General features: G+C 44.4%; 1 protein-coding gene across 7 annotated transcripts in view; it reads left to right on the forward strand.

Moving 5' to 3' along the window:
* The window catches only part of NFIX (nuclear factor I X), a 253,331-nt gene that overhangs the window by 198,282 nt on the left and 29,094 nt on the right, over positions 1-25,955 (forward strand). For 5 of the 7 annotated variants that reach the window (XM_080988218.1, XM_080988217.1, XM_080988221.1 and 2 more), the window contains 5 exons: positions 14,243-14,305; positions 14,769-14,843; positions 16,956-17,076; positions 17,432-17,568; positions 25,178-25,300. In XM_080988218.1, the coding sequence (XP_080844344.1) occupies positions 14,243-14,305; positions 14,769-14,843; positions 16,956-17,076; positions 17,432-17,568; positions 25,178-25,300 (519 nt within the window). The remainder of the gene's footprint in view (positions 1-14,242; positions 14,306-14,768; positions 14,844-16,955; positions 17,077-17,431; positions 17,569-25,177; positions 25,301-25,955) is intronic. The other 2 variants (XM_080988220.1, XM_080988223.1) reach the window with 1 other exon arrangement.

Here is a 25,955-nt window from a genome sequence, read left to right on the forward strand (position 1 = left end):
AAAGATGTTTGGGACGTGTAGCAATTGTTCATTTCATTTCTCCTTGTGTGTAAAGTGCATTTAGTTTAAGTTTCACTTTAATTTTGAAAATGACACGGGCTGTTTCTTCAATCAGTTGGCACAGTAGTCCTGTGGAGGGTGTTTAGTCCTGTTCCCTAGTGCTGTTCTCCCAAATTTAAATTGCGCCTCTTCCCTAAGTGCTCTGGTTGCCAACTGCCCTGGGACTGCAGAGCTGTGAAGGAGGACTGACTCCTAGGAAGAGTGCTATGATCATGAGAGAGGAAGAGAGAAGCTGTTCCCACTTTCTGCCAGAAAAAAAAATTCTACCCCAAATGTCAGTTGCGCCTGGGACCTTTGCAGTGAATTAAGAAGGGTGCTCTGGCCCCTGCCACCAACCAAAGGAACAAGTGCTTGCTGGGTAGTCTTCTGTATTTTTAATCTTTCGTAAGTTGCCTTGGAGATTGTTTGATCGAAAGACGGATGGATAAACACCACATCATTATAATAAATAAAGCTGCTATTACCTCCACAGCAGAAAAATATATAGTTTTTGAATTTTTCTGCTGTGGGGCTAATAGCAGCTTCAGGTGGAAATGTTTTGAACTAATATTTGGTTTTATTTTGTATCAATATAATGGAAACAACCATAGCAACAAATAGGGAAACTAAAGAAGAATGAAGTCTTGCAGGAAGGGGAAAGGATGGTGATCATTATTCAGAAATTCTGATCATTCCCCTAATTCTTCATCTGTGAGAACTTTGCACATAAAATATACTTGAAGCCAACTAAGCATGAAGTTCAGTATAGGCTTGTTAAGAATCTAATTCAAATTTCTCTGTCACATGTATTGGTTAGTATTGGTTTTTAGTAGTTTTCAACATTCCCAACCTCAGCTAGGACTTGGCTTGACTATCATGTTTCACATGCTATAGATATGAAAGTGTGAATGATGATGATAAACATTTGTATAGTGTTTTAGAGTCAACAAAGCATTTCACAAACATTGTCTCAGTAAGTCATGCAACAAACGTGTAAGGTAGGCCAGTTTTATTATCATTATTTTATGGTTGGGATATGCTGAGACTGAAAGAATAGGAGCTTGCTTAAAGCCACTTTGTGAGTTCATAGCACACACATTGGAACCAGGGTCTTCCTTGTTTTCAACTCAATTTCTCTGACCCAGCCTACATGTTATGGGGACGTGCATGAGTGCTGTAGGTGAGTACGGACCTGTGCCTCTCTGGAAATGTGTGTGATAAGGCGTCGTCGTGCCAGCATTTCCATGTTTCCTGCATGCAGCAGCCTGTGAAATACAGGAGGGGCAAGAGATGCCAACACAATGATTTCACCTCACAATATTTTTCAGCTACACATGAGTGGGGAGCCGCAGATTGAAATGTCTGCAGCTGTCTGCAACTGCAGAACCAAATAACTGGTTTGAAGGAACCTGCTGATATATTTTGATATTCTCAAAAAAGATTAAGGGGCAAATCAACTTAATCTGCCCCCCCCCCCCTTGTTGCCAGAGCATGCTAGCATGTGTGGGCCTGCAGTCCATTTGCAGTGGGTGCAGGGACAAAAGGCATTTGCTTGTTTTTCTATGAGGCAAGCTTATTTGTGTGTGCCTGTGTCACCCACTTGTGTTTATCCAGTCCAGAAACAGTGGTCAGTCTCTCGTTCCTTCATGTTCCCCAACCCCCTTTGACAGGTCACAGTTCCAGCTTTTCCATTCTGCTGAATGACAAGAAAGAGCAGCTCTGTATTGGAAAAGGAAAACGATTTTGTTTGCTCCTTCAGCTCCTCTAAAAGATGGTTGCCAGGTTGCAACCCAGAGATTTCTCCTTTATCATCAAATCTGTTTCTGATCAGGGAAGATTCACTGACCATAGATTCTTCTGGCCATTTCCCTCCATTACAGCTAAAACAAGCTGGCTTCCAGGTGTGCACCACACAGCAGGTGGGACAAGTGGACAGGATCTGTGGAGAAATAGCTGGGAGAAGCTACAGCTGTTGAGTCTCGCAATTCAGCGGTAGATCTAAACGGGGGGGGGGGGAGAGAAATGTCCAGGATTAACGTAACACTCCAGGTTTAGGGAAGAGATGTTTTCCCCAGCAGCTACTATCTTTCTATCACAAAGAGATATCAGATGATGAGTCAAGGGCCATGAGTCAACAAAGTCCAAACGCTACTGAGTATAGCTATAGAGTAACTTCTCCTTGACCTGGCATGTTGATCTCTCTCTGTCAGCTCCCTCAGCCTGACTTTTGAGAAAGCACCTTGTTGGAAGAGGAGAACATGTAATAGTATGCGATCTGTACTGTTTCAATGCAAAAAGAGAATTTCTGGACTGCAACTTGGCATCCTTTTCTCAAAATAGCTGCCACCCATCTCTTCCCCACATCTCATTTTTGGAAGAGGTTTTCAAGGAAGGGGCCATTGCCTGTGGACTGGGCAAGATTGTCCCCTCTCCCACTCCCAGGCTGTAGATTGGGCAGAGAGGAGGCTTGCCAGGCCTGTGAGGGACAGATAAAGAGTTCGGCAAAGTGTTTCGTCTGCTCAGGCAATGGATCTGTTTGTTTGTTCAGCTGCTGCCTCCAGATAAGGATTTGTTCTGCCAGATAAAAGCACCTTTGAGGTTTGGAGATCACAGCCCTTGGGGAAAATAGTACGCCAGTTTGGGGGAGTCGCGACACACCAGATTGGCAGACAGACAAACCAGCCTATGCACCCGAGAATTGTCTTCTTTCATGTGCATGCAAGATTGGGGGCAAAGGGCAGTTCAGTAATAGGGCAGCTAGAAGACTTTGAGTTGCAGCAACTAATACAGGAACATGGAGAAGCTAGGTGGTGAGGAGGACAAGGAAGTGTGAAGCGCTTAAGAAGGAAGAGCCCCCACTGCAGCCATTTTTACCACTTCTGACCTACAATTAAATCTTTCCCAAATTATAGAAGGTTTTCTTTTTCTTATAATTATAAATTATAGGTGGTTATATTTGGTCTGTGACCGTAATAAATCTATTAATTCATTATAGATGGTTTTCACCAACTGATGTTCAGACCCTGTGTTACACGAGTCCCTTTCTATGTCCATCAGAGGTTCCTGATTTGAGATGCAATATTGTTAATATCCATCAAACAGCTTCCCTTTTCCAATTTACCCTGCGTAATGTGCACACCAGTCTGTAAAGTATACTGGATAAGAAAAAATTGGTTCTTCTCCATGGTAGGCAGCATGGCCTTTTCAATAAGGAAGTGGGCTACTGGCTTAGAATTGTATGTCTGTATAAGACATACTCCAACTCTGCCTCAGAACAATCATTTTGCTCTCCAGAACTATGCTCAGGTATAGTCCTATATTCCTGCCCCACCTGGCAAGGTATATTGCCTGAGTTTAATATTCTACAGGGATAGCTACAGGGAACCAGGCAGAGGGCCTTCTCGGTAGTGGCGCCCGCACTGTGGAACGCCCTCCCATCAGATGTCAAAGCGATAAATAACTAACTGACATTTAAAAGACATCTTAAGGCAGCCCTGTTCAGGGAAGTTTTTAATCTGTGATATTTTACTGTATTTTTTGTTTCTATGGAAGCCGCCCAGAGTGGCTGGGGAAACCCAGCCAGATGGGTGGGGTACAATTAATAAATTATTATTATTATTATTTTGCTTATAACCTTTGTTTGTTTTACTTATGGATTGGCATTATGGGCAAACCATATATTTGGCCACCTCACCCTAGTTGCTCACCAAACCAAAAAGTCACAAGGCAAAAGCAGCTGGGGAACAAAACAAATTTTGGAGAAACAAGCCATGGTTTATTTGCCAGCCTGGGCTCCTTTGAAAGAAGCTGTGATTTATTAATTTAATAAATATAAATAGTATTTGATTGTCTATGGGATAGCTCATGCATAGCTAGCGTTTGTTAAGCAAAGCATAGGTTAGCATTATGTGCATCAGGCTATTATAAACATGACTGGGAAGATGCCAAAGCCTTAATTAAATCTTCTGAGAATTGCGTCCCATGATATATTTAAAAGATATGTCTGTGGATGGCAGCTGTATCATGTCTAAAGAACTGTCAAAATATACCTGGGCCAGAAAGATCAATACAGTGGTACCTCGGGTTACATACGCTTCAGGTTACAGACTCCGCTAACCCAGAAATATTACCTCAGGTTAAGAACTTTGCTTCAGGATGAGAACAGAAATCGTGCTCTGGCGGCGCGGCGGCAGCAGAAGGCCCCATTAGCTAAAGTGGTGCTTCAGGTTAAGAACAGTTTCAGGTTAAGAACGGACCTCCGGAACTAATTAAGTACTTAACCCGAGGTACCACTGTACACAATTTGCAGAGTTACTATCAGAATTTCCCCTAGCATGCATTTAAGCACCTTTCCTCTTTGTTGAATAAACAGTGATGTGTAAAACCATGTTGTGTTATCACTCTGAAATGGAACAAGTAGAAACCCATGATTAAGCTGGCCACAAGATCTTGGCCATTCTTTACATTTTGATATATGGAAGCATATAAGGAAATTATGCACTGTGTTGCATTATTGAAATGGTGTTTTAGAGTTTTTTGCTTTTGTGTGAGCTGCCTTGAGAGAGGGGCCATGGTTCTTGCTCTGAAAGCCCTAAATATATTTCAAATAAATATTTGAATAAATTTCCTTCCAAGATGGATGCACGATTGCATTTAGCAGTGAGTGGTCCTGAGACTGTATCTTTGTTCTTTAAAATCTGGTGTGAAAAGCTGTCCTCAAGTAAGAATGCCTTCTCACTTTTCTTTTCTCTATATGTCTCATGTATAGAAACAGGCAGACATTTATATTTATAAAATGCCATTCTATGCAAGTCCAATATTGTGGCAAAGTACTGCAAATTACTTTGGCCAACAAGTATCTAAGATTCATCATGGACTATTCTCACAAATTCAAAGACAAATATTTTTAGCCATTTTTCACCTGATGTCTTGTATGTTTTATAGGAAACAAAAGTACTGAAGTAATAATAATAATAATAATAATAATAATAATAATAATAATAATTTATTATTTGTACCCCGCTCATCTGGCTGGGTTTCCCCAGCCACTCTGGGAGGCTTCCAACAAAGATTAAAAATACATTAAAATGTCACACATTAAAAACTTCCCTAAACAGGGCTGCCTTCAGATGTCTTCTAAATGTCAGGTAGTTGTTCTTCTCTTTGACATCTGATGGGAGGGCGGGCGCCACTACCGAGAAGGCCCTCTGCCTGGTTCCCTGTAGCTTTGCTTCTCGCAGTGAGGGAACCACCGGAAGGCCCTTGGCGCTGGACCTCAGTGTCCGGGCAGAACGATGGGGGTGGAGACGCTCCTTCAGGTATTCTAGGCCGAGGCCGTATATGCTGGAAGTGGTGCTTAGAGATCAGTAGCCAATATTTTCCCTACAAAACTAAGGGTTTGCTTTAAAGCAACATGAAATAGTCCAAAGATTGCATGTGCCTACTTCCAGCCTCCATCTTTGTGAGGCACTAATTCAGTGTGAGCTCTAGTCCAGAGAGGTTATCCATGTGTGCCATTTTGGCTTTCAGATATGAAATTGTTTTAAGGTCCTCATTACTTCAGAAGGGGCTAGGAGTGCTCAGTGTGCCAGAACACTCAGTGCCTAGTATTACGAAACAGCCCTGAGGAGATGGGCAAGCTATGATCTGTAGGATTGTTCATGATGGAAACTTTTCAGTATTGAGTGGTTGGTGGGGAATAGCAAACAATTGATAGCATGTTTATCCTTAGCAATAAGGGAAGATGCATGTGGGTGATGGTTTGGCATGCGTGAGCAGTTCTTTGATACTTGGATTTTAGCTAAATTTCATCTGCCCAAAGTGAAGGTGCACTTATGGCACTTTCTGCCACATGTGTGCATTTGCTGCCTTTATATGTTGGGGAAAATGTGGAACTGGAGAAGACGAAATGCAGACATTTAAGAGGGAATTGTCAGTATAGTCTGGAGCTTGTGTGGGCTGAGGAAGATAATACTTGTGATATCTCTTCCTTGTGCACCTCTTACTCATGAGCTAAGAGTTCTTCCAGGGTGTTGCAATGAAACTTTGCAACTTTGCCAAGACAGCTAGTCAGTTTAAGGAGAAACTGAGATAGGGCGTTAGGTTTGCAATATATCAAAGGCCAAACAGATAGGCACCTTGCAACAAGGACACACAACTGCCAATCCCTCTGGCTCTAATGCTGTGGTTCTCTAAAGGCTGTGACAGGAGAGGATGGCAAGTGTGGCAGGATGATTCAAGGACAATCAAAGAAACATTTAAACATTTCAGTGTAGTAGGATATAGTAGAGTATAATTATTTTCTTTTCTTTTTTTAATTTGTAGAATATGTAGCTGCACTGTTTTTTACTTTCTGGATGTCCCATGATCATATTCTAGTGATCTGTATTATAAATCGAGCACTGCTAGGAGTTGTTTCTTTTTTGTTTTCCAATGTATTTCTTACCAATTAAAAAAGTAAATGGTGTGGCACAAGCAAATTTTTATGCTGAAAATGCCCAGATAAAACAGTTTGAGAACCACTGTTCCAATGGCTCCTTAAGTGTTAAGCAAAAACTTTCCCTATAACCAGGCCTTTGGCCTTTAACTATCTGTTGCCTTTTAGAAGTTGGTGGGATGTTTTTAATGTATTTCTCTTTCCTTCTAGTTTTAATGCATCTGTGTGGGGTTTATCGTCCATTTGGTTGTAAATGTCTTTGGGTTGCCTTGCGCAAGATAAAGTGACTGACAAATTTAATAATTAATAATTATTTTTAAAATGCAGAAAACCCCCCAGCTATTATCTAACTGAAGACTTATGTGAGAAACATGTCTGGTTCCTAGAACCTGCTGCTTTCATTCGCTATCTGACTGAAGCAATTAGTGATCTTTTTCTAATCTTCTTTATCTGGACAAGGCTAACCTCTTCCAGGAGTTTAGGGTGAAACTGAATCTCTCTCTCTCTCTGCCCCCCTAACGTCAGCTTTTAAGGTCATTTTAGAAGGTGGCGCTGCAATGCCACTCCTGGCGAAGTAGCAAACAGGTGATGATGACCAAGCAAGAGCTCCATGGCAGCATGGCATTCCCTGCCTAGATCAACTCGCCTTGCCCAGCTCATTGGGCAACTTTTAGGAGTCTCATAATAATGACAGTTTTCCCAGGGGTTGGAGGGGTCTTACCCAACCTTATTTGGAATATCCTATAGCCACATAATTGATGGCACCATATATTGGTGAGAGCTGTGATTTTTGTCACTGCCATTTGTTGAAGTTGTTTTTAGCATATTTTTCTGATGTTATTATTGTTAGCTGCTTCAAGAGCTATGCTGGGAAGCAGGGTTTTTTTCTTTTTCTTTTTTCAATCAACCTTCCCAAAATAAACAAACAATACATTCTCTCAATCCTATTTTTCTCCTTGTTTCAGAAATAGAACTTCTGATTCCTGATTTCTTCCCTTGTCCTGCTCCCAACAACATCATTATTATTATTATTATTAACATTTATATACCATCCTTCATCCAAAGATGACCACAACATTAAAATACAAAATGAAAACACAAATTACATAATAACTTTAATCACTTGGGTTTTTTTACAAATACCTTGAACATTATCTGTCACCTGTTGCACACAGACCACATTTCTTATTTGCTCAGAGTAGAAGTTTTTCTTGTGTTTGCTGCTGGCTCCGCCTCCTTATTTATGCAACTGGCCCCGCCTCACAAAGGCGTTGATAGGTTAACTGGGGTTTGGCGGGACTAGCACAGGGAGGTGGGCCACTCCAACCAGCTGGTGAGTCCCACGTGGCCAGAGGTGCTGTGCGTGGTCCCACAAAGGACGCCCACAAAGGAAGGTGTGAGCACTCATTCTTGTGTAGATATCAGTTTCTGAGACTACCATGCATTGCAGTGCAGGATTGAACACCTAGCCACATTTTAAGGGGGGACAATAGCAGTGCTTTCCTCGACTGCCCCCACAGCAAGACTCTTCTCCCATCTCTTGTGGAGATGATATCTTGCCATTGTCGCTGAGTGAAAAGTCACTTGTGTGAATATTGAACAATGGCCAAAACAGTGCTTGTGACGGATTTTTTGTGCGATCCCAAGGGAAGGCTGTTCAATCTGTGTTATTGAGGCAACAAACTACGTTGCAATATGCACAGTACATTTCGTTAGGTGAAGATGACACCCCACCTAAGAAATTATAATGTCTGAAGCTGACCTAAAGCAGCATGGGTGTCTGAAGTGCGTTTTGCCTGTTTCCTTCTTCAAGTTCTCTGCTCTGCTGCTGCAACATTTCTTTAAACTGGAAAGAAAAACAAAATCATGATTTATTAATTCTGAAGCAAACCCCCGGTGCCTCTCTTGCGCGTAGTGTTTAAGAATTTATCTTCTATCTGTCCCTGGGCTAAGCAAAGCCACGCTCCTCCGTCCGATTGCCGGTTGCCTGCTGCCGGCGTTGGGGGAGCAGTCCTAGCCGCCAGCACTAAAATGGCTGCCAAGTTTTAAAATGGCTGCCAGCAGTCGCAAGGCCGAAAGGGAACAGTGTGCCTCGGCCAACTTTGAAAGGGAAGGGAGAAGAGGTGGGGGGAAGAGAGAGAACCAACTCTGAAATATTTCCTTAGTGCTTCCCCAGCTGTTGCAGAGTATGAGGCACATTTCCTGGCTTCTTTTTGCTTTGCTTTGGCTCCGATAGAGGTAAACTTGCAGTGTTGTTGACATAGGTAACCTGAGTTCTACAGCTAGCCTTGCTGCGCCAAGTCTGGACAGGAAAGGGATGGGCTGGTTAACTCTTTGGAGGTCTTAGGCCTCGTTTGCGTGGTGAGCACAGGTGGTCTTCCAGCACAGGGTTGAGGGGCTCAAAAATTAAGGACAGCAAAGCTATTTGAGGTCCCATAAACATTTCCTCTTGTATTTTACCTGGCCAGATACTTCTCTTTTCTGTCACTCCTGATTTGTCAATGAACCAAGATAAACGTTTCTTTCAAGATGCCTAGAAATCTGCTAGGTAGGCCATGCCCACACCACTGTCTCTGTGGGTGCTTGGCAAGATAAAAGATGCAAATCAGAGCTTCCATTTAGAGGAAAAAAGGGTGGCGCTGTGGTCTAAACCACAGAGCCTAGGGCTTGCCGATCAGAAGGTCGGCAGTTCAAATCCCCGCGACGGGGTGAGCTCCCGTTGCTCGGTGCCTGCTCCTGCCAACCTAACAGTTCGAAAGCATGTCAAGTGCAAGTAGATAAATAGGTACCACTCTGGTGGGAAGGTAGACGGCGTTTCTGTGCACTGCTCTGGTTCGCCAGAAGCGGCTTTGTCATGCTGGCCACATGACCCGGAAGCTGTTTGCGGACAAACACCGGCTCCCTCGGCCTATAGAGTGAGATGAGCACCACAACCCAGAATTGTCTGCGACTGGACTTAATGGTCAGGGGTTCCTTTACCTTTAGGGCACGTTTCTGACCCTCATGGTTAAAGAGAAAAGGGGTTTTCTCCTAACTGAGAGTGATATTTTTTCAATCAGCAGAGGAATGGGTTGGGAATGGGTTTTCTATTTTGGACACTGGGAAGAAATGAGTCTTTAGCCAACTAGGTCTAGGATTCCTAGATACCATTTAGCATGCAGTTTCTTTGAGAAGTGTAGAAGAAAAAAAATGCAGGCATGGTCTGCTTCTGCCAGCATAGCAAGTTGAAGACAGGATGACTTTCATCTGCGACAATATTCGTTTCAAAGCAGGTGTGACAGGCCCAGGAACTCTGTGCTAGATGGCATCTGGAAACTTGGTAGTATTGAAAAAACTACAGGAACAAACCCATACACTTCAACTTTGGATTCATTCTGATTTACATGGATTTGAATCCCCACTCAAACACTAGAGATGGGTTGAGGGAGTGGAAATAACTTTGGAATACTTTGATAGTTGCTGTGAAACCTGTTTAAAGCTTGTTAAAGCATTATCAGTGTTATGGGATCTTGATACTTAGCCATACTTACAATGTCCACCCCCACCCTCATGTATCTGTGCATCATTTGTGCTGCATCTTCTTTCTTAGGTTCATATCTTTGCAGGACGATTTCAAAAATTTTCCATTGTTGTGCACCTAGTAAATCATGTAACTCCTTTTCACTTCACATTCATTATAGTTTTATAATTCTTACAGTAGTCCTGTAAGGAAGGTCAGTATTATTATCCTCATATAGCAAAAAGGGGCGCTGAGTCAGAGAAAGTAGCACTCCCACTGTTGCTGCTGAAAGTCAGGTACACATGATGTTAGCCACAATCCATATGTATTCTATAGTTTCTTGAGAAATACACTTGATACGTTTTCCTTCAAACCAGCTTTCATCTAACTTGAAAATGCATGCTGCAGATAAGGTGAGATGTGTACAGTTTAGGCAGCCATTGTGCATGGGCAGCTGGCAGCTTCCTTGAACAGAATTTTCAGGGGGTTGCAGTTGAGGGGAAACAAAATCAGGCAATGTACATTAGGTGTACATAGGGACACGGGTGGCGCTGTGGGTAAAACCTCAGTGCCTAGGGCTTGCCAATCGCATGGTTGGCGGTTCGAATCCCCGCGGCATGGTGAGCTCCCATCTTTCGGTCCCAGCTCCTGCCCACCTAGCAGTTCGAAAGCACCCCTAAGTGCAAGTAGATACAGTGGTGCCTCGCAAGACGAAATTAATCCGTTCCGCGAGTCTCTTTGTCTTGCAGTTTTTTCGTCTTGCGAAGCACGGCTATTAGCGGCTTAGCGGCTTTAAGAAAAAGGAAACAAACTCGCAAGAACTTGCAAGACGTTTCGTCTTGCGAAGCAAGCCCATAGGGAAATTCGTCTTGCGGAACGACTCAAAAAACGGAAAACTCTTTCGTCTAGCGAGTTTTTCGTCTTGCGAGGCATTCGTCTTGCGGGGCACCACTGTAAATAGGTACCGCTTTATAGCAGGAAGGTAAACGGCGTTTCCGTGTGCTGTGCTGGTGCTGGCTCACCAGAGCAGCTTCGTCATGCTGGCCACATGACCCGGAAGTGTCTCCGGACAGCGCTGGCCCCTGGCCTCTTAGGTGAGATGGGCGCACAACCCTAGAGTCGGACACGACTGGCCCGTACGGGCAGGGGTACCTTTACCTTTACATTAGGTGAAGATGTTCTCACCCCCTCCCTGGTGTGTACAGCAATGTTCAAATGTGAATTAAACAGCAGCTGGGGTAGGGGGAGCAACCTCACTGCATTTTAAGCCACTAATGTACGCATACTTAGTGAGCTCATGGTAGAAAGAGAGTCAAACCAGGCACTTGCTGAGTTATAGTGCAGTCTTTTAGCTGCTGTAGATTCCAGCTCACCTGGCTGATTAAAAACCACTGATTTGAAGGGCTTTTCTTGTCAAGTGCTCTCTCTAGAATTTGGCATTTGAATGTGCCCGTGCAATACCTCTGGCACCTAATGACCAAGGTGGACAAACTCTTTTGCTTCCATCCTTGGGGTTCTTTGAGGCTTGAGAGGCATTAGCTGGTAAATGAAACTTTCAGGGAAAGTCGTTCTTAAGTGGTAGTGAGGCCTTGAGGAAAAGTGTGTGTGTGTCTAAAAGGACAAGCCAGTAAATAGCACAGCGACTTGTGGGGACAGAACAATGGAAGCCCTGAAGCTCTGCAAAGGGAGCAGAAGCTAAAGATCTGCATGCTCCAGAGGAAGCCCATCACATTCTCTCTGTGTATGCCCCCTTTTGATATAATAAGGAGGTGGCTTCCATGTTTGCATGGATGTGATGGGGTGGTCCCACTTATTAAACAGCGTCAAAGTAAACCCAACAGACAGTTTAGCGCTCACCCAGACTTTACAGCTCAGTCGGAGCAAACGTCTCAGCACCAGCTTTCTGAGCACAGGCCAAGCAGAACTGTGGACAAGCCCTAAGCCCTCAACTCTTATATCCTGAACCTAAATAATCCCTGCCCTGAAACAAGCAAACTCTTAAGACCTAGTTGCACATTATAACAGTGGGTCTTTAAATGTGATCAAGTCACATGGGAAGTGAGGCTTGATGGGCTGCAATTAAATGTGAAAAAATGATTTGCAAATGAGGGTGCTGAACCTTTCCCGCTCCTGCTTATCACCCCCTAATTTGTCCCTCAAGGTGATTTTCTCCATGCCTAAGTCAGTTTTGATAGAGGAGCCCAGCTGGAGGGAATCACATCAGGTGACAAACTGCAGGGAGGTAACAAGGAACAGTGAAGAATTTGCAATCTGTTTGCTTTTCAATTTGGATTCTCCCTTTCTCACTTCTGTATGAATGGGGCAGAGCCACATTTAGTCTGCCACTATTGCATGTGGCTTTGACCTTCGTGCATCATATTCCATCACTTAAGTGCTTCTATATCTGTTGATCTATTAACAGTTTAAACCTGGGTTTCCCAAACTTCGGTCTCTAGCTGTTCTTGGACTACAATTCCTATCATCCCTGACCACTGGTCCTGCTACTTAGGGATGATACCTATGTGGGGGATAAGAACAGAGCCATCCAGGATCATATGTGTGTGTGTATTTAAAAAAATTAATAGCCGCCATAGGTAAAAGGTAAAGGGATCCCTGACCATTAGGTCCAGTTGTGGCCGACTCTGGGGTTGCGGTGCTCATCTCGCTTTACTGGCCGAGGGAGCCTGCGTTTGTCTGCAGACAGCTTCCGGATCATGTGGCCAGCATGACTAAGCCACTTCTGGCAAACCAGAGCAGCACACGGAAACGCCGTTTACCTTCCCGCCACAGTGGTACCTATTTACCTACTTGCACTTGACGTGCTTTTGAACTGTTAGGTTGGCAGGAGGGACCGAACAATGGGAGCTCACCCCGTTGCGGGGATTCGAACCACCGACCTTCTGATCGGCAAGCCCTAGGCTCTGTGATTTAGATCACAGTGCCACCCTCATCCCTTAATTGCAGCCATAGGGGGACCAAATTGGATTGGGACTGCAGCACTGGTATCGTATTTGCATGTTTTTCCCCAAGGGGCAAATAGCAGCTTCAGGAAAGGAGAGGGAGAATTTAGGAGAATAGAAGTGGTGTTGAGGTGTGTGTGGAATTAAACACATGGCAGGAAATGCCATGTATGTTTCCAAGCACAATTCAAAGTGTTGGTGCTGACCTTTAAAGCCCTAAATGGCCTTGGCCCAGTATACTTGAAGGAGCGTCTCCATCTCCATCGCTCAGCCCAGACACTGAGGTCCTCCTCTGAGGGTCTGCTGGCAGTTCCCTCACTGCAAGAAGTGAGGTTACAGGGAACCAGGCAGAGGGCCTTCTCAGTAGTGGAGCCTGCCCTGACATCCTTCACATGTCAAGGAGATAAAGAATTACACAACTTTTAGAAGACATCTAAAAGTTGGTGTTTTATGTTTTAACATATGTTATAAGCCATCCAGAGTGGCTGGGGAAACCCAGACAGATAGGCAGGGTTACTACTACTACTACTACTACTGCTGCTGCTGCTAGGCTGTCCCTGCCTAGGCACAACTACCAACTGTGTTACCAAATTAACCTTCATCCTTCAGATTTTGTAGTGTGTCCGTAGACAAGGAGGAAGGAACGATCTCATAAGTTGTGTCAGGCCAGAGATGCCTGCAGAACAAGAAAAAATGCTTGGCAGAATAGACCACAGTATTAGGCAGGTGAGGTGGCCTGCCTCAGAAAGCAGGTTTGGCAGTGCTATTAAAAGGCAAGCAAAATGCCAGTTATTTAGTTTGTTATATTTTTAGAACCATGACAGGGGTGCAGGGGTGCCATTTGAAATTTTCTGCTTCAGTCACAAAAATACATTCAGCATTTCTGAAACCTAGTAACGAACAAATCCAGATGGCTCCTTTGAGTGAGCAGTGCCATACTCTTCAGCAGTGGGTGAAAATAATCCCGGGTAATCTGGTGGAGGAAGGAGCACAGGCTTCATTCTTGGTAATCTTGTAGGGTTGGAGCATGGAAACAAGAACCCTCTACTTCGTCTTCCTGTCCTATAGCATCATATCAAAAGGCCTCTCTGATTAGGGCAATCAGTTGTTTAAAAACAGCCAGGTCTCCTGGCCATTTCCAGTGAAACATTATTTGTTGCTTAGCTTTTTGGAGCAGCCTTTCTATTGGCCACAAAAAGGAGTGAAGTGGTGCAAGATGCCCACACAGCGGGCCTCACCTATTGCCCGTCATCTTCTGTTCTCTGTTCCAACCATCTCCTGATGTCAGTTTTTGCTTCTGTGTTTCAGAATCCGGACAATCAGACAATTCAAACCAGCAAGGAGATGCGGACATCAAACCACTGCCCAATGGTGAGTGAACTCCTGCCCAGGAATCAGATTCCCTGGTCACTTCTCCTGACTATTTGTCTCCTCACACAGAAGCCTTTTATTTCTCCCCTCCCCTCAGATCCCCATTTCTGAGGCCAGGTTAGGGTGGGTGGCAGGTGCTGCTGCGAATCAGAGGTCTTCACCATCTGGTTTGGAATCATTCCCTTCATATTTGAGAAATAAATGTAGCAGATTGTGAGACCTAAAAGGGGTGCTGAGATTTGATTAACGGATATGGCCAGATCTGAGAGCGGGAGCCTTGGACTCAGATGAGAAGCACTGGAGAAATTGAATTCAGAGTTGACCTAGAAGGGAGATTGCAAACCAGACTCACTTTCTGTCCAACTATGCTATAGCAAGCCACCTCCAGCCTCTTGTTGCCGACCCCTGTTCTCATTCCATTTTGTCCTCATGACCCAGTGTGCCTCTCTTCTTCTCTTTGCAGGGCATTTGACTTTCCAGGACTGTTTTGTGACATCGGGTGTCTGGAATGTTACGGAGCTGGTGAGAGTGTCACAGAGTAAGTCAGAGCAACTGAAACTTCTGGGTTGTTGTGCTGTTCCTAAGGGGATCAGGATTCAGAGAGACCTGTGCATGTGACCTCTGCAGCAATAGCCTCATCCTTCCCTCACTTTCTTAGCTTTCAGACTTGTTGCACAGTGTACTGTGACATCTCTGACTATGACTGGGCTGCCTTTCCAAATGGCTCTGTGGCCTTGTTGCTAAGCTAAGCCTATGGAAGCTGGATTTGATGAAGTGAAAGCTTGTGGAGTCAGATTTGAGAAATTGCTAAGATGGACACCCTCCATATTCATGCTCTTTTTAAGGAGTTATGAATGCAAGACTCTTTCTCTTAATCACAGTCTTGCCCTCAGCAGCATCACAGCCTCATCCCTTTTCCTACTTAGTGCATTTACATTAGATGCATATTAAAGGAGCAGGGAAGGGGAAGCATCCCAATTACATGTTGAACGTGGTGTAAAAATAGGGGCTTTTCCCCTTCTCAGGTTTCAACACCTGGAAAGGTTGACATTGTCGCAAAAAGATTTTGTCTCACTTGCTCCGGGCATCTTGTTCTGTGGGTCCAACATGGATTCCAAGAGTACTTCCCAGCTGAAAGGTTTATTAGTCTCAGGGAACAGAGTGCCAATCGTCACAAGGATAGCAGCTAGTCCAAATAGACAGAGCCAGCCCTACCCTTTAGCAGAGTAATGATTTTATTTTTTTACCATCATTAAGGGTGCCATTTCAACTTTCTATGTCAGGCACTAGAATGTGTCTGCAAATAGGCTAGCAGGATCAGTACAGGAGGCACAAAATGACAAGAACCAGCGACGGCAGTGCCCAGTCCTAGCAAGGGATTCTTTGAGGTTCTTCTCATTCCTATTATTGCTACCATTTCTAGGGAGGCTGATGTGTAGGACCATCACAGGACCTCCTTCGCATCTTTAAGTCCAGTTGAGGTAGTTGCTCCCAAATATTGCCAGAATTAATATGAGCATTTTGTGACTCTCCTGGTTATTATTATTTTAGGCTATTTTCATTGGTTGCATTAGAAGTTTTTGGTTTGTTCATCATTTTATGGATGAAATTGGAAAGTTTTAGAAAGCAGGCTTTCAAGTTCTCCCCTTAGCTAGAAGGGAAACGGACACTCCATTTCCAAGTTACCTAACCAAGTGTTGACTTATTTAGCACCATATAGTGCCAACCCAGTACTGCTCTCTTTGGGCAACAAATTTAGTAACCTGAACCTGCTTACACTTTTATCTTTTCCCTTTCCTTGTGTGCCATTATATTTCAATGTGCTGCCTTTCTCTTTGGCAGTTTCCTGCACTCAGTAGCTTCAGCTACTGGTCATGCTACTACAGTCAGGGCTGTAAGGTGCATATCTATCAGCAGTGATATTTTTCTAGAAAAGGAGGCACCAGAACTCACTATGAACGCCTCCCTTGTTCTCTTAGAACGACCAGAACTGAGTTCCAGCAAGTTCTGGCTGAAAAAAACAAAAAACCCTGTCTAGCAAGCCATTTGCTGATTTGACTGCTGAATCTCCTGTTTCCCAAAGCATGGGGAAAGCAACCAATGAAATCCATGCTGTCCGGCTTCCTTGCACTATGGCCCCTTGCTGAAAGCTGTCATGCTATGACAGTGTCAGGACTTTTACTGGGTGCACATTGCAATAGTTGGTTTGCCTTTCAAGGGTGGAATCAGTTCCAGAGTGCAGATGTTGGCATCTTGAAGTTAGCAAACTGCCTGAGCAACACCTCAGCAGAGCACCCTGGCCTGGTTTCCATGTAACAGTTCTGTTAGAGAAAATAGACTGTTTTTGTAATTCCTGATGCTGGAGTCAGCAAATGTCTCTGGTTGTCAAAAACTAATGACTAAGATAACAGCACTGAGAGATGGAGCTTCTTCAAGCCTGGTGACATCTGCCTTCATTCTGCAGAGCACATGGTGGGAATGTGCTAGTAGCCAAGATTGTCCCTAACTGGCCTTGCCAATATTATACCAAACCAGCTTTAATACCTTCATTCAAGAAGATGGCAGCTACTGATTTAGGAAGTCAGTTTGACATTTTGTTTCTCTCTTGATGCCGATCCTCCAGTCTCTGAGTTTTTCTCTCATTCTTCAGCTCCTGTTGCCACAGCGTCTGGTCCAAATTTCTCACTGGCTGACCTCGAGAGTCCCAGTTACTACAACATCAATCAAGTGGCTCTTGGTAGACGGTCAATAACATCTCCACCTTCTAGCAGGTATGTCTCCCCACAACTGTTGCATAATGCAGAAGTCCTGCTGGAGGGCCTCAGCCTTGGAAGCAAATGATGCCACTTTTACCAGTGTCCTCTCTCAGTCAGTCCCATTGTGAAGGATGCCTGGGCAGGCAGTAGGAGGACTATCTACTGTTGTAAACCAATACTTTCCAAAACCACAGGCCACTGTGGAATAAAAGAAAACAGCTGCTTGCCCTTCCTAGTCTTGATGTCAACTAACCCCTCCGAACAAGAAAGCCCAGGCTCTGGAGGAGGAAGGCCTTCCTCAGCTGGTACCCTATTTCATCACTCAATGGTTGCTTATGGTCTGTCCTTCTGTGGTCTCTTCCCATTGCAGTTCCACCAAGCGGCCCAAGTCGATAGATGACAGCGAGATGGAGAGCCCTGTAGACGACGTGTTCTACCCTGGGACAGGGCGGTCCCCAGCAGCTGGCAGCAGCCAGTCCAGTGGGTGGCCCAACGATGTGGATGCAGGTAGGGGGCACCAACTTTGCACCCCCAGTTCACATAGATCTTGATGGGAAACTAAAGCAGAAGAGACTGGGGTGCCCTCTGGCCCTCATGTACTTAACACTCTTCATGTACCGTACGGGCTGCATAAATTCCTTTCACAGAAGCAAGGACCTCCTGTTGTAAATTTCGTTCCTCCAACACAGTGGTCACCTTTCTAGATAATGCCTTAGGTTTGTGAGGCAGGATTTAAAAGGAACATAGGCAGATTCTAGTCTCTTCTGACACATATTCCTTGAGGTATTGTAGGCTGCTGTAATTTCTGGTCCTGATACTCAGAGTTTTCCTTTGCATCCCCTGAGACATTTTGCAGAAAGTGCAGGCCAAGTGGTAGCTGTGTTAAGGATCTGAAGGAACTGTGTTTGGACAGCTACCTACAGATTCCACAGGCTGGAAAGAACATTTCAGAGGAGCAGAGATATAGTTGCTTACGACAGGCTTGGGGTGTAACTCTTTAATAGACAAATCCTCAATGCAGGATTAGAGGGAGCCCCGACCTAAAATAAGAGAAATGGGGTGGGGATGAGACACAAGAATAGAATGACATAAAGAGAACCCAGGATCAGCAAAGCTGTGGCCTGAGACCAAGTGGTACGGATCCAAGCACAGTAGTTGGACGCTAAGACAATGTAAGTCCTGAAACAAGCCTAGGATTCTGGAACATGGAAAGAAGGGACCAGTGGGACGCTATTCAGTAAAGCATTCTAGCTTGTAGGCACAATAGAGAAAAGAGGTAAATTGCACACATTGAACACAGAGATCTTCACATTTACATGATGTTTTCATAGAGCATAATACAATGTAGTATAGATCTGCAATACAGAGGATATGATTTCTAAATGTTCCCTGTGTCATGCGTTGTTGGGAGTAAATGTTTAAGCACTGATGCCAGAGAAGATGCTAGCTTGTAGACGCCAAGCGGAGGTTGTGAGTGACAGCATGTATTTGTTGGTTGTGTGCATGAGGGGGTCTCTGTGAATAAAGAGGAAGGGGATTAATAAGGAGGGAGGCAGCTTGGGTGCAGGTTTGTGAGAATGGAGAGGATGCTACATGGAGTCTGTTGGGAAGAGGCTTTGCTGAGATGCAGCAGCCTCTAAGGTGAGGCACAGCAACTGTTTGTACTGGGATTGCTTACTCAGTGCTGGGAATCAGCTGCCCTTAGGCTGGAGCATAACAGCAATCTGTTTATCCAGGGATTCCTTGTTGCAGGCAGGCTTGGGATTCAGATACTTCTGGGATAGGATGCTGTTGCTTTTGAATTGTTATGTGGAAGCAGAGTTCTCTATTTGGAGACCAAAAGACAAGAAGCAGAATATAATTAAAAACCAAAATGCTTAAACGGATGTGATAGAATGGATGGAAAAAAGGGATGGGGGGATGAGATCAACATCCATAGCCCAGCAGGGGAGCATAGTTCAGCTCATTTGAGACTCCTTTGTCAATTCCTAGTCTTTCTAACTAAAGGACTTCAGATGCCAGAGCTTGACACGGTCTGCACCTGAGACTTGAGAGAGCTGAATTCAGTTCATGCTAATCAGGAGGTGGTTGCAACGCTTTGTCTGTATCCTGTTTTCTTGACTGACACACAAACCCTTTGCTATCATTTTGAAATAGCAGTTTTCTGACATGACTTGTGTCATTCTCTGGTCAGGGCATTTGTGTGCTTGCTTGGTGATATTTTTCTCTGCATTCCCAATGAGATCATTTGCCCATTTTGAAACATGGAAATAAAAAATGATTGACAAATTCAGACTTCTTTGCAAAGTTGAAATTCGCTTTGGAAGTATCGCCAACGTTCATGACTGTCTGTGGTGAGAGTGACTAGTGTGAGCAGGTTCAGTTAGCTAACTATACCCGCTTCAGTTAGCTAACAAAATTCCTTCCCATGCCAATCATCTCTTCAAATTCCTGTCCAGCAGTTGCAGGGATGATTGTGAATCTGTGACATCCTGGGGGAAAAGAAGGAAATTGGTTTCAGAATAAAACACCTCTTACACTGGCCTTTTCCATTGGTCTTTCTTTCATCCCTTTTATATGCTAGCAATAAAAAATTATCTGATCCCATTAGGCATCTGCTTATTGGCATTCTTAGCTATTGACAAAGAGACATATATTCTTATGGTACCTGCTACCCACACCTTGCTAACAAGTCAGATGTCTCAGGAGAAAGGGGGCCTCCCAGCTGTGTATTTTTGAGGAAATGCTCTTGCCTGAAAATTTTATAGGGTATACATTAGATAGCTATGAAGTAGTTTGTGGACATTGCACAATTGCTGCAGGAACTAAGCAACTGTGCATCTTTGGAGAGCTAACTGAAATTACCATAGAGGCTTCCAAGAACAAGAAAGAACACTACCTGGTAAAATCTATCTACCCCGCCCCAACCAGCACACTCACACTTGTAGAATTCCTAGCGTTTGACATTGCGAAAAGCATAACTCGGATCCAAAATTGGCCAGCAAATGGTCTATGGAGGGCCCAGGAGAGGTCGGAGCTGCAGGTCCACTCCTGCCTAGTAACAGAAAGTGAATGACAGGAGATGCACGTCTTCTTTTGAGAGGGAGCCTTGAAGAAGATGGCCTTTGCTTGGAAACACAAAAACAACAACTGCAAAGACTTAGTGAAATGGGTTGCTAATTCTCAGTGTTTGGCTGCTAGATTTGGAGTCAAGAAGCAATTTACCCTCTGGTCTGGGTAGGAAGTGTATGGAGCGCTTTTTCCATTTGCCTTCCCAGGCAGCATGTGGCACATGTCTTCTTGAGCCAGTTGCTCTCCAAGCACCTTCTGCACTACACCTGCTCTCCGTTTGCAGCGCATTCGATAGGATAGGGTTGTGCAGCGGAACTGTGGGGAGTGAATGTACTTTGCACCTGGGGGCTGCTCTAGATTAGGCTTTTAGTTATGCATTTGTAATCCTGTCACATCATCCTGTGCTGCGCTTAGATGATATGATCCCAAAGGTGTCTCCTCCCCCTTAGAAGCCTCAAGGCTGTGGAACAGGTTGTATTCATATGCATTCCCCCTCTTTCTCTCTCTCCTCTCCCCCCTCCTCCTTTGTCTTGTTGAGTTTTGTTCCCAGCCATCTCAACAAATCGCCAATTAAGCAGCGCAGCTGCAGGGCTTGTGTGAACAGCTGGAGAGACCATCCAGCCGTCTGACAGGGACAGGTGTTCACAGCTGGCTGGCAGCCCCCCTCCCCATCCCTGTGCTCAGGTATCAGGTGTTAGGCAGCTGGCATGAGATAACAGGCTGGGGGCTTTTCTCTCCCAGGCCCCCTTGCCTGCTGCTGAAGTGCCAGATTGTGCTGGATTACAGAAGCAGCAGCAAACATGAAAACCATGGCCCATCTCCCTTAGCGGCAGTATAGCAGCTCCCACCATTCAAAGGGTGTGTCGCCAGTTTGCTTGTTGTACACACATTGGGATGTTTTTTGTAATTGACAGCCCTGTTTACTGGATGGCTGTAGGCTTCTGGACAGCAAATTCAGGGTCAGCCCACCTCACTATAAGAATAGGCACACACTCCAAGGAAATTAATTAGTGGGTAATTAGTAGGAGATTTGAGGTAAAGTTCTAAGTGCTGAACCTCAACTCTGACACTGCATAGTACTCCGCACCCACATTTATTTCTCGGTGTTCTAGTCAAAGATGGCTGCAGACACAACCGCTTGTGGTTGTTATAAAGGAGCCACTGGATCAATTGTGGTCCTAGGGCAGAAGCATCAAAGACCAAGCAACAGCCTTTTTTTGGTCTGGGCAATATCCTTTTCCAGTGGGACCTGCAACAAAATGATGCAGCATAGAGTGCTCCAGTTCAGAGTTCTAGCCAGATAGCCATGCTCTTTTCCAGGATACTGCATTTCCACATACACACTTCTGGTATGTGCCTCCCACCTCAAACAGTCCTGTAGTCCTTTGTTCAGTCCTCATTGGACTATTCCCCCCTCCTCTGTTTTCAATGGGTTGTTTGTTTGTTTGTATGTTGTTTCTACTGCCACAGTCTTTGAGATTTCCAGGAGCGTGCTAGTATGTAGAGCTCCAGTGGCTGATGCTGTTTTGACCACATAAGGATACACATTCAGAAAACTGGTTCATTATTAGCAAACAACAATCGTTCTCAACCCCAATCCCACAGACAACTGGATAATTGCTGGGGGTCTCCGTTAGCAGTTAACATATGTTTTGTTTAAGAAAGAATGCACATGCAGAACTTGCATTTTACTAAACTTCTCTGCCCCCATTGACATTGTTATCAAAAACTGCCAGCAGCATATTATGGAATAAACCGGCCCAGGCCAGGCATCTAAGAAATCTCCTTTAACTAGTAATTTTTTACTGGGGGAACAGTATGCTGCACAGGTGTTCTACTGTGAAAATTATGAGCCCTAGGTCAAATCAGCCTCAGTCTCTGTTGTCCGAAAAAGATAAAACAAGTCATGGGCCACATACAGATACTGACCATTTCACCACCTTTCCACAGGGCACCGGTGGTCTGCATACCATCATTTGAGAAACTCTGGTATGTAGGATGTAATTCTGCTAAAGCAGTTCCAAAAAGAGAGAAAGCATAAAGCGGCTCTGTTCTTTGACTATTATTTGTCTGACTGAAAAAAATCACATAATTCCCACGGCTTGGGGTGGGTGGGGTGGGAATCAGAGACAATAATAGTTACTAAGAAAAATGAACAAGGAGTATTATGGCACCTTAAAGACCAACCAACATATTATGGCAAGCTTTCATGGACTGCAGTTCACTTCATCATATGCAACTGTTGAAGTGGACTGTGGTCCGTGAAATCTGATAGCACAATAAATTTGTTAGCTTAAGACACCTAGTCCTCTAGGAAAGATAAGCACAAGCTAACATGCCAACCTGTTGGACAAGGAATTTGATTCACCGGGAGACTTGTCCTGATGACAGTGGTATATATTGAAGTAATACATACTCAAGCTAAAAATAAGACAGTGAGAGGATTCTATTCACTGAACAGCTGCCCTTGAGAGGACAGGTAATATATGGAACCTTAAGAGCAGGAGCATCATGCATGAATGGCTAGTGGAAACATTCTGGATTTTATTGCCCAAACTGCTCAGCATTTTTGCTATTGAAATGGCACGTCTCACCCTTTAAATCCAGACATTTGTGAACCCCAAGTATTTATTTATTTTTAATTGCCTTCTACTCACATGGCTTTCTTAAAACAAGTTTTTAAATAAAAAAATAGATACTAGGGGTTGTCTTTGTCTATTTACATTCTAGTCGCTGAAGTCTTTTCTGAATAGTGTCACCTGCTCATTTGTTTCTTTGTATGCTTGTTTCTGTTGCGTTTCTGTCACTGGCAAACACATTTTTATAGCGGTACCCAGCTATTTAAACAGAGCTACTTAGATTGAGATGTGCATGTGTGTTTGTGGCTGCCACAAGTTCTTACTGGATTTTACTACATGAGCTTTAACTGCTCAGCACTTGTGTGTCCCTGGAAAATATAGAGCCTTTCTTCTCCAACAGTGCCCTACCATTTCAACAATCTCTTCCTATTTTGCTGCTGTTGTTAAGTCACAGGGGACCAGTTTGTACATCCTTATCAGAATCTGCTCTGTGAGTCAAGTTTGACGGCTAGGTGGGGTTGCTCACTTGTCAATCTCATGCCGTCACATGATTGACAGAGCACCCACCTGTTAAAACCCCTTGCACTTTGCAAATCCACTTTAAAGCCCCCAGTCGTCCCTATTTTCCCATTGCAGAGCTAGTACCAGTTTCAGCTTTAGATCTGGAAAACGGGGCAAAGATTAAAAATCTCATTGCACAGCACCACTCACAACTGGAGCTCCCAACAGCAGCTTTCAGGTTTTAAAAATTAAGATACTGGGGGATCTGACATGGAACTCTTGCATCTCATGTAGTTTGGGCCTTAACTCTTATTAAAAACAAGGGGTACATACTCAATATTTTTTTAAAAATAAAAATTACTAAGCTTGATTCCGGACTAGCCAAAGCACTCTGTGATTCTCTGAATGTAACCTGCAGTCTGCATATACTTGAGTCCCAGAGGAAGTAGCCTGGACTTGAAGATATAGCCCACAGCCTGTATGTTTTCCTTGTACTGATTTCATGACAGGTTTTAGCAGGACTTCCCTTGCCCATAATGGTATATCATCTTTCTGTGGTAAGCATGTACAAGTGCTGAAAGATCACTTTGGGCTGGGAAGATTCAGGATGTGCCTTCCTGCTCTCTTCCTTTCCACCCAGGACTAGGAGGTCTGCTATGTGGAATGGCAGAGTGGGGAGCCTTTGGCTTCCATGCGTCTTTTTGCTTTGTTTCTAAGGGCCTGCACAGCCACACACGTATCTCCCGAGAGGGAGACAGCCCGTGAGTCTTGGGGTTGAGGACATCAAGGATGGCACTTTGCTCTCTGACTTCCCACCTGTAGCATCCTGTTTCTCACTAAGAGTCGTACAAAGGAGGGCAGCTTGAGTCTGCACATTCCTTGAAAAAACGGCTGATTTAGAAGCATTGTGCATATCAATCAGACTATGCAATTGGTTCTGTGTTGTTTTGGAAGGGGGAAATGGTTGAGAGCTCCTGAAAAATACATCAGGATAAGATCACAACGTGTGCAACCAGTGGGGAAACAGCAGGAGTCATTTCTGAAAATTGATCCATTTGGAAAAGATAGATCCCTTGTGAGTTACTAAAACATCCTTGTATTTCTGGGTTTTCAGGCAATTCTCTAACAAATTCTAATAACACCCAAGTGGCAGGTCTGTGGGCATTACTCTCACAGAACTGCAGGGCGAGAGTGAGGCTTCATTTACCTCTGAGCATACCTTCAGAGGAGGAGGTGCAGTTGTCATGCAAATAAGCATTCTGGCAAATTTCATTCCCATTATAAATCTAACTTTAAACCTGCATGGAAATACCCTGAAACAAGGTCTTTCAAAGCACTAATAAACACTCTTCACAGATTAGTTCACATTGCTCAGATTACAGAGTGACACAAGCGAGGTGCACAACCATCTCAGCTGTGCTTGTAGGACAAGGGATAGTTTTGCAGCAACGGGAGGCCAAAGAAGGAAACCAACCCTCTTCGAGAGGAAGGAAAACGTGGTGATCTAGTGGGATCAGCAAGCAAGCAATTCATTTGCTCCCTGGGCTGTCATTCCAGGCTCACTACAGATAGTTTAGCTCTTAGTACATGTTAAGTGCTGTAGAAATAATATATGATGACTATGTCTTTGCATATACCACTTCTGCAACACATATTGGAATCTGACTGTTTCAGTGGAGTTGTTATACAGTGAGCGGGTAGCTTTTATGAAGGATAGATGTACCATACACGCCAACTGCTTCGTAGGACCTGTTCACTGGCAGGCAGAGAGAGAGACACAAGAAATTCAAAGCAGCCATTGCCCACACACTCTTTCCCATAGACCTGCAACAGCTGAATCCTGGCAAAGGGGGGCCTATTCAGACTGTGAGCTGGTCCACAAGAGTGAATGAAAGAGCACGGCTAAATACTAATCCATCTTTCCATCTGTTAAACCATGCACTTTCTCCCTGATTCCTTGCCAGGACCGGCTTCTTTAAAGAAGTCAGGGAAGCTGGATTTCTGCAGTGCCCTGTCCTCCCACACCACCTCCCCGAGAATGGCTTTCACCCATCACCCGCTGCCTGTCCTAGCAGGAGTCAGACCAGGTGAGAACAAAGCCATTTTCTTAGGGGGGGGAATGGGTGGATTGTGGGCAAGGGTGGGGAGGCAAGGGCCAGAGCTGTCTCCCTGAAAGGGCATGTCAGAGTTCTCAGTCATGTCGGTTCTGGCAATGGTCTCCTGCTCTCTCTCTCTCTCTCTCTCTCTCTCTCTCTCTTTCTTTTGTTCTTTCATTTTCTTGCTTTCTCTTTCTGCTGCTGAGGCAGCTTAACACAAGGATTGTATAATGCATCCTGGAAGACGGATCACTTTGGTGGGATGGGGTTTTTACCAAGTTTTCTTGCTCCATTAATCCGGATCGACTTGGGCAACATCGAGTCAAAGATGACCATAGTGGACTAGATGTTCTGGTTTGACATACAGCAGTTTCGTATGCTCCTATGAGAACCCTATGGAAAAAGAGTGTCCAGAATTAATTGGGTTTAGATTTAAATATCTGGAAAAAACACATGTAGAACATCCATTGGGGTGTTAAATATTAAATTCTAACAGACACCACAAAGTAGCACATCAAGGTACACTCAGGTTTGTATGTTGCATTTCCTTCACCCTCACCCCACCCCGCAAATTAGCTTTCTACCCCCCAGATTAAAACAACAACTGCTATGGAGTTGTAAGCCCCACTGAAGGGAAGGTGACTTA

This window comes from Podarcis pityusensis (genome assembly GCF_964106645.2).
Source record: "Podarcis pityusensis genome assembly, chromosome: 17".
In the NCBI taxonomy this organism is placed as follows: Eukaryota; Metazoa; Chordata; class Lepidosauria; order Squamata; family Lacertidae; genus Podarcis; species Podarcis pityusensis.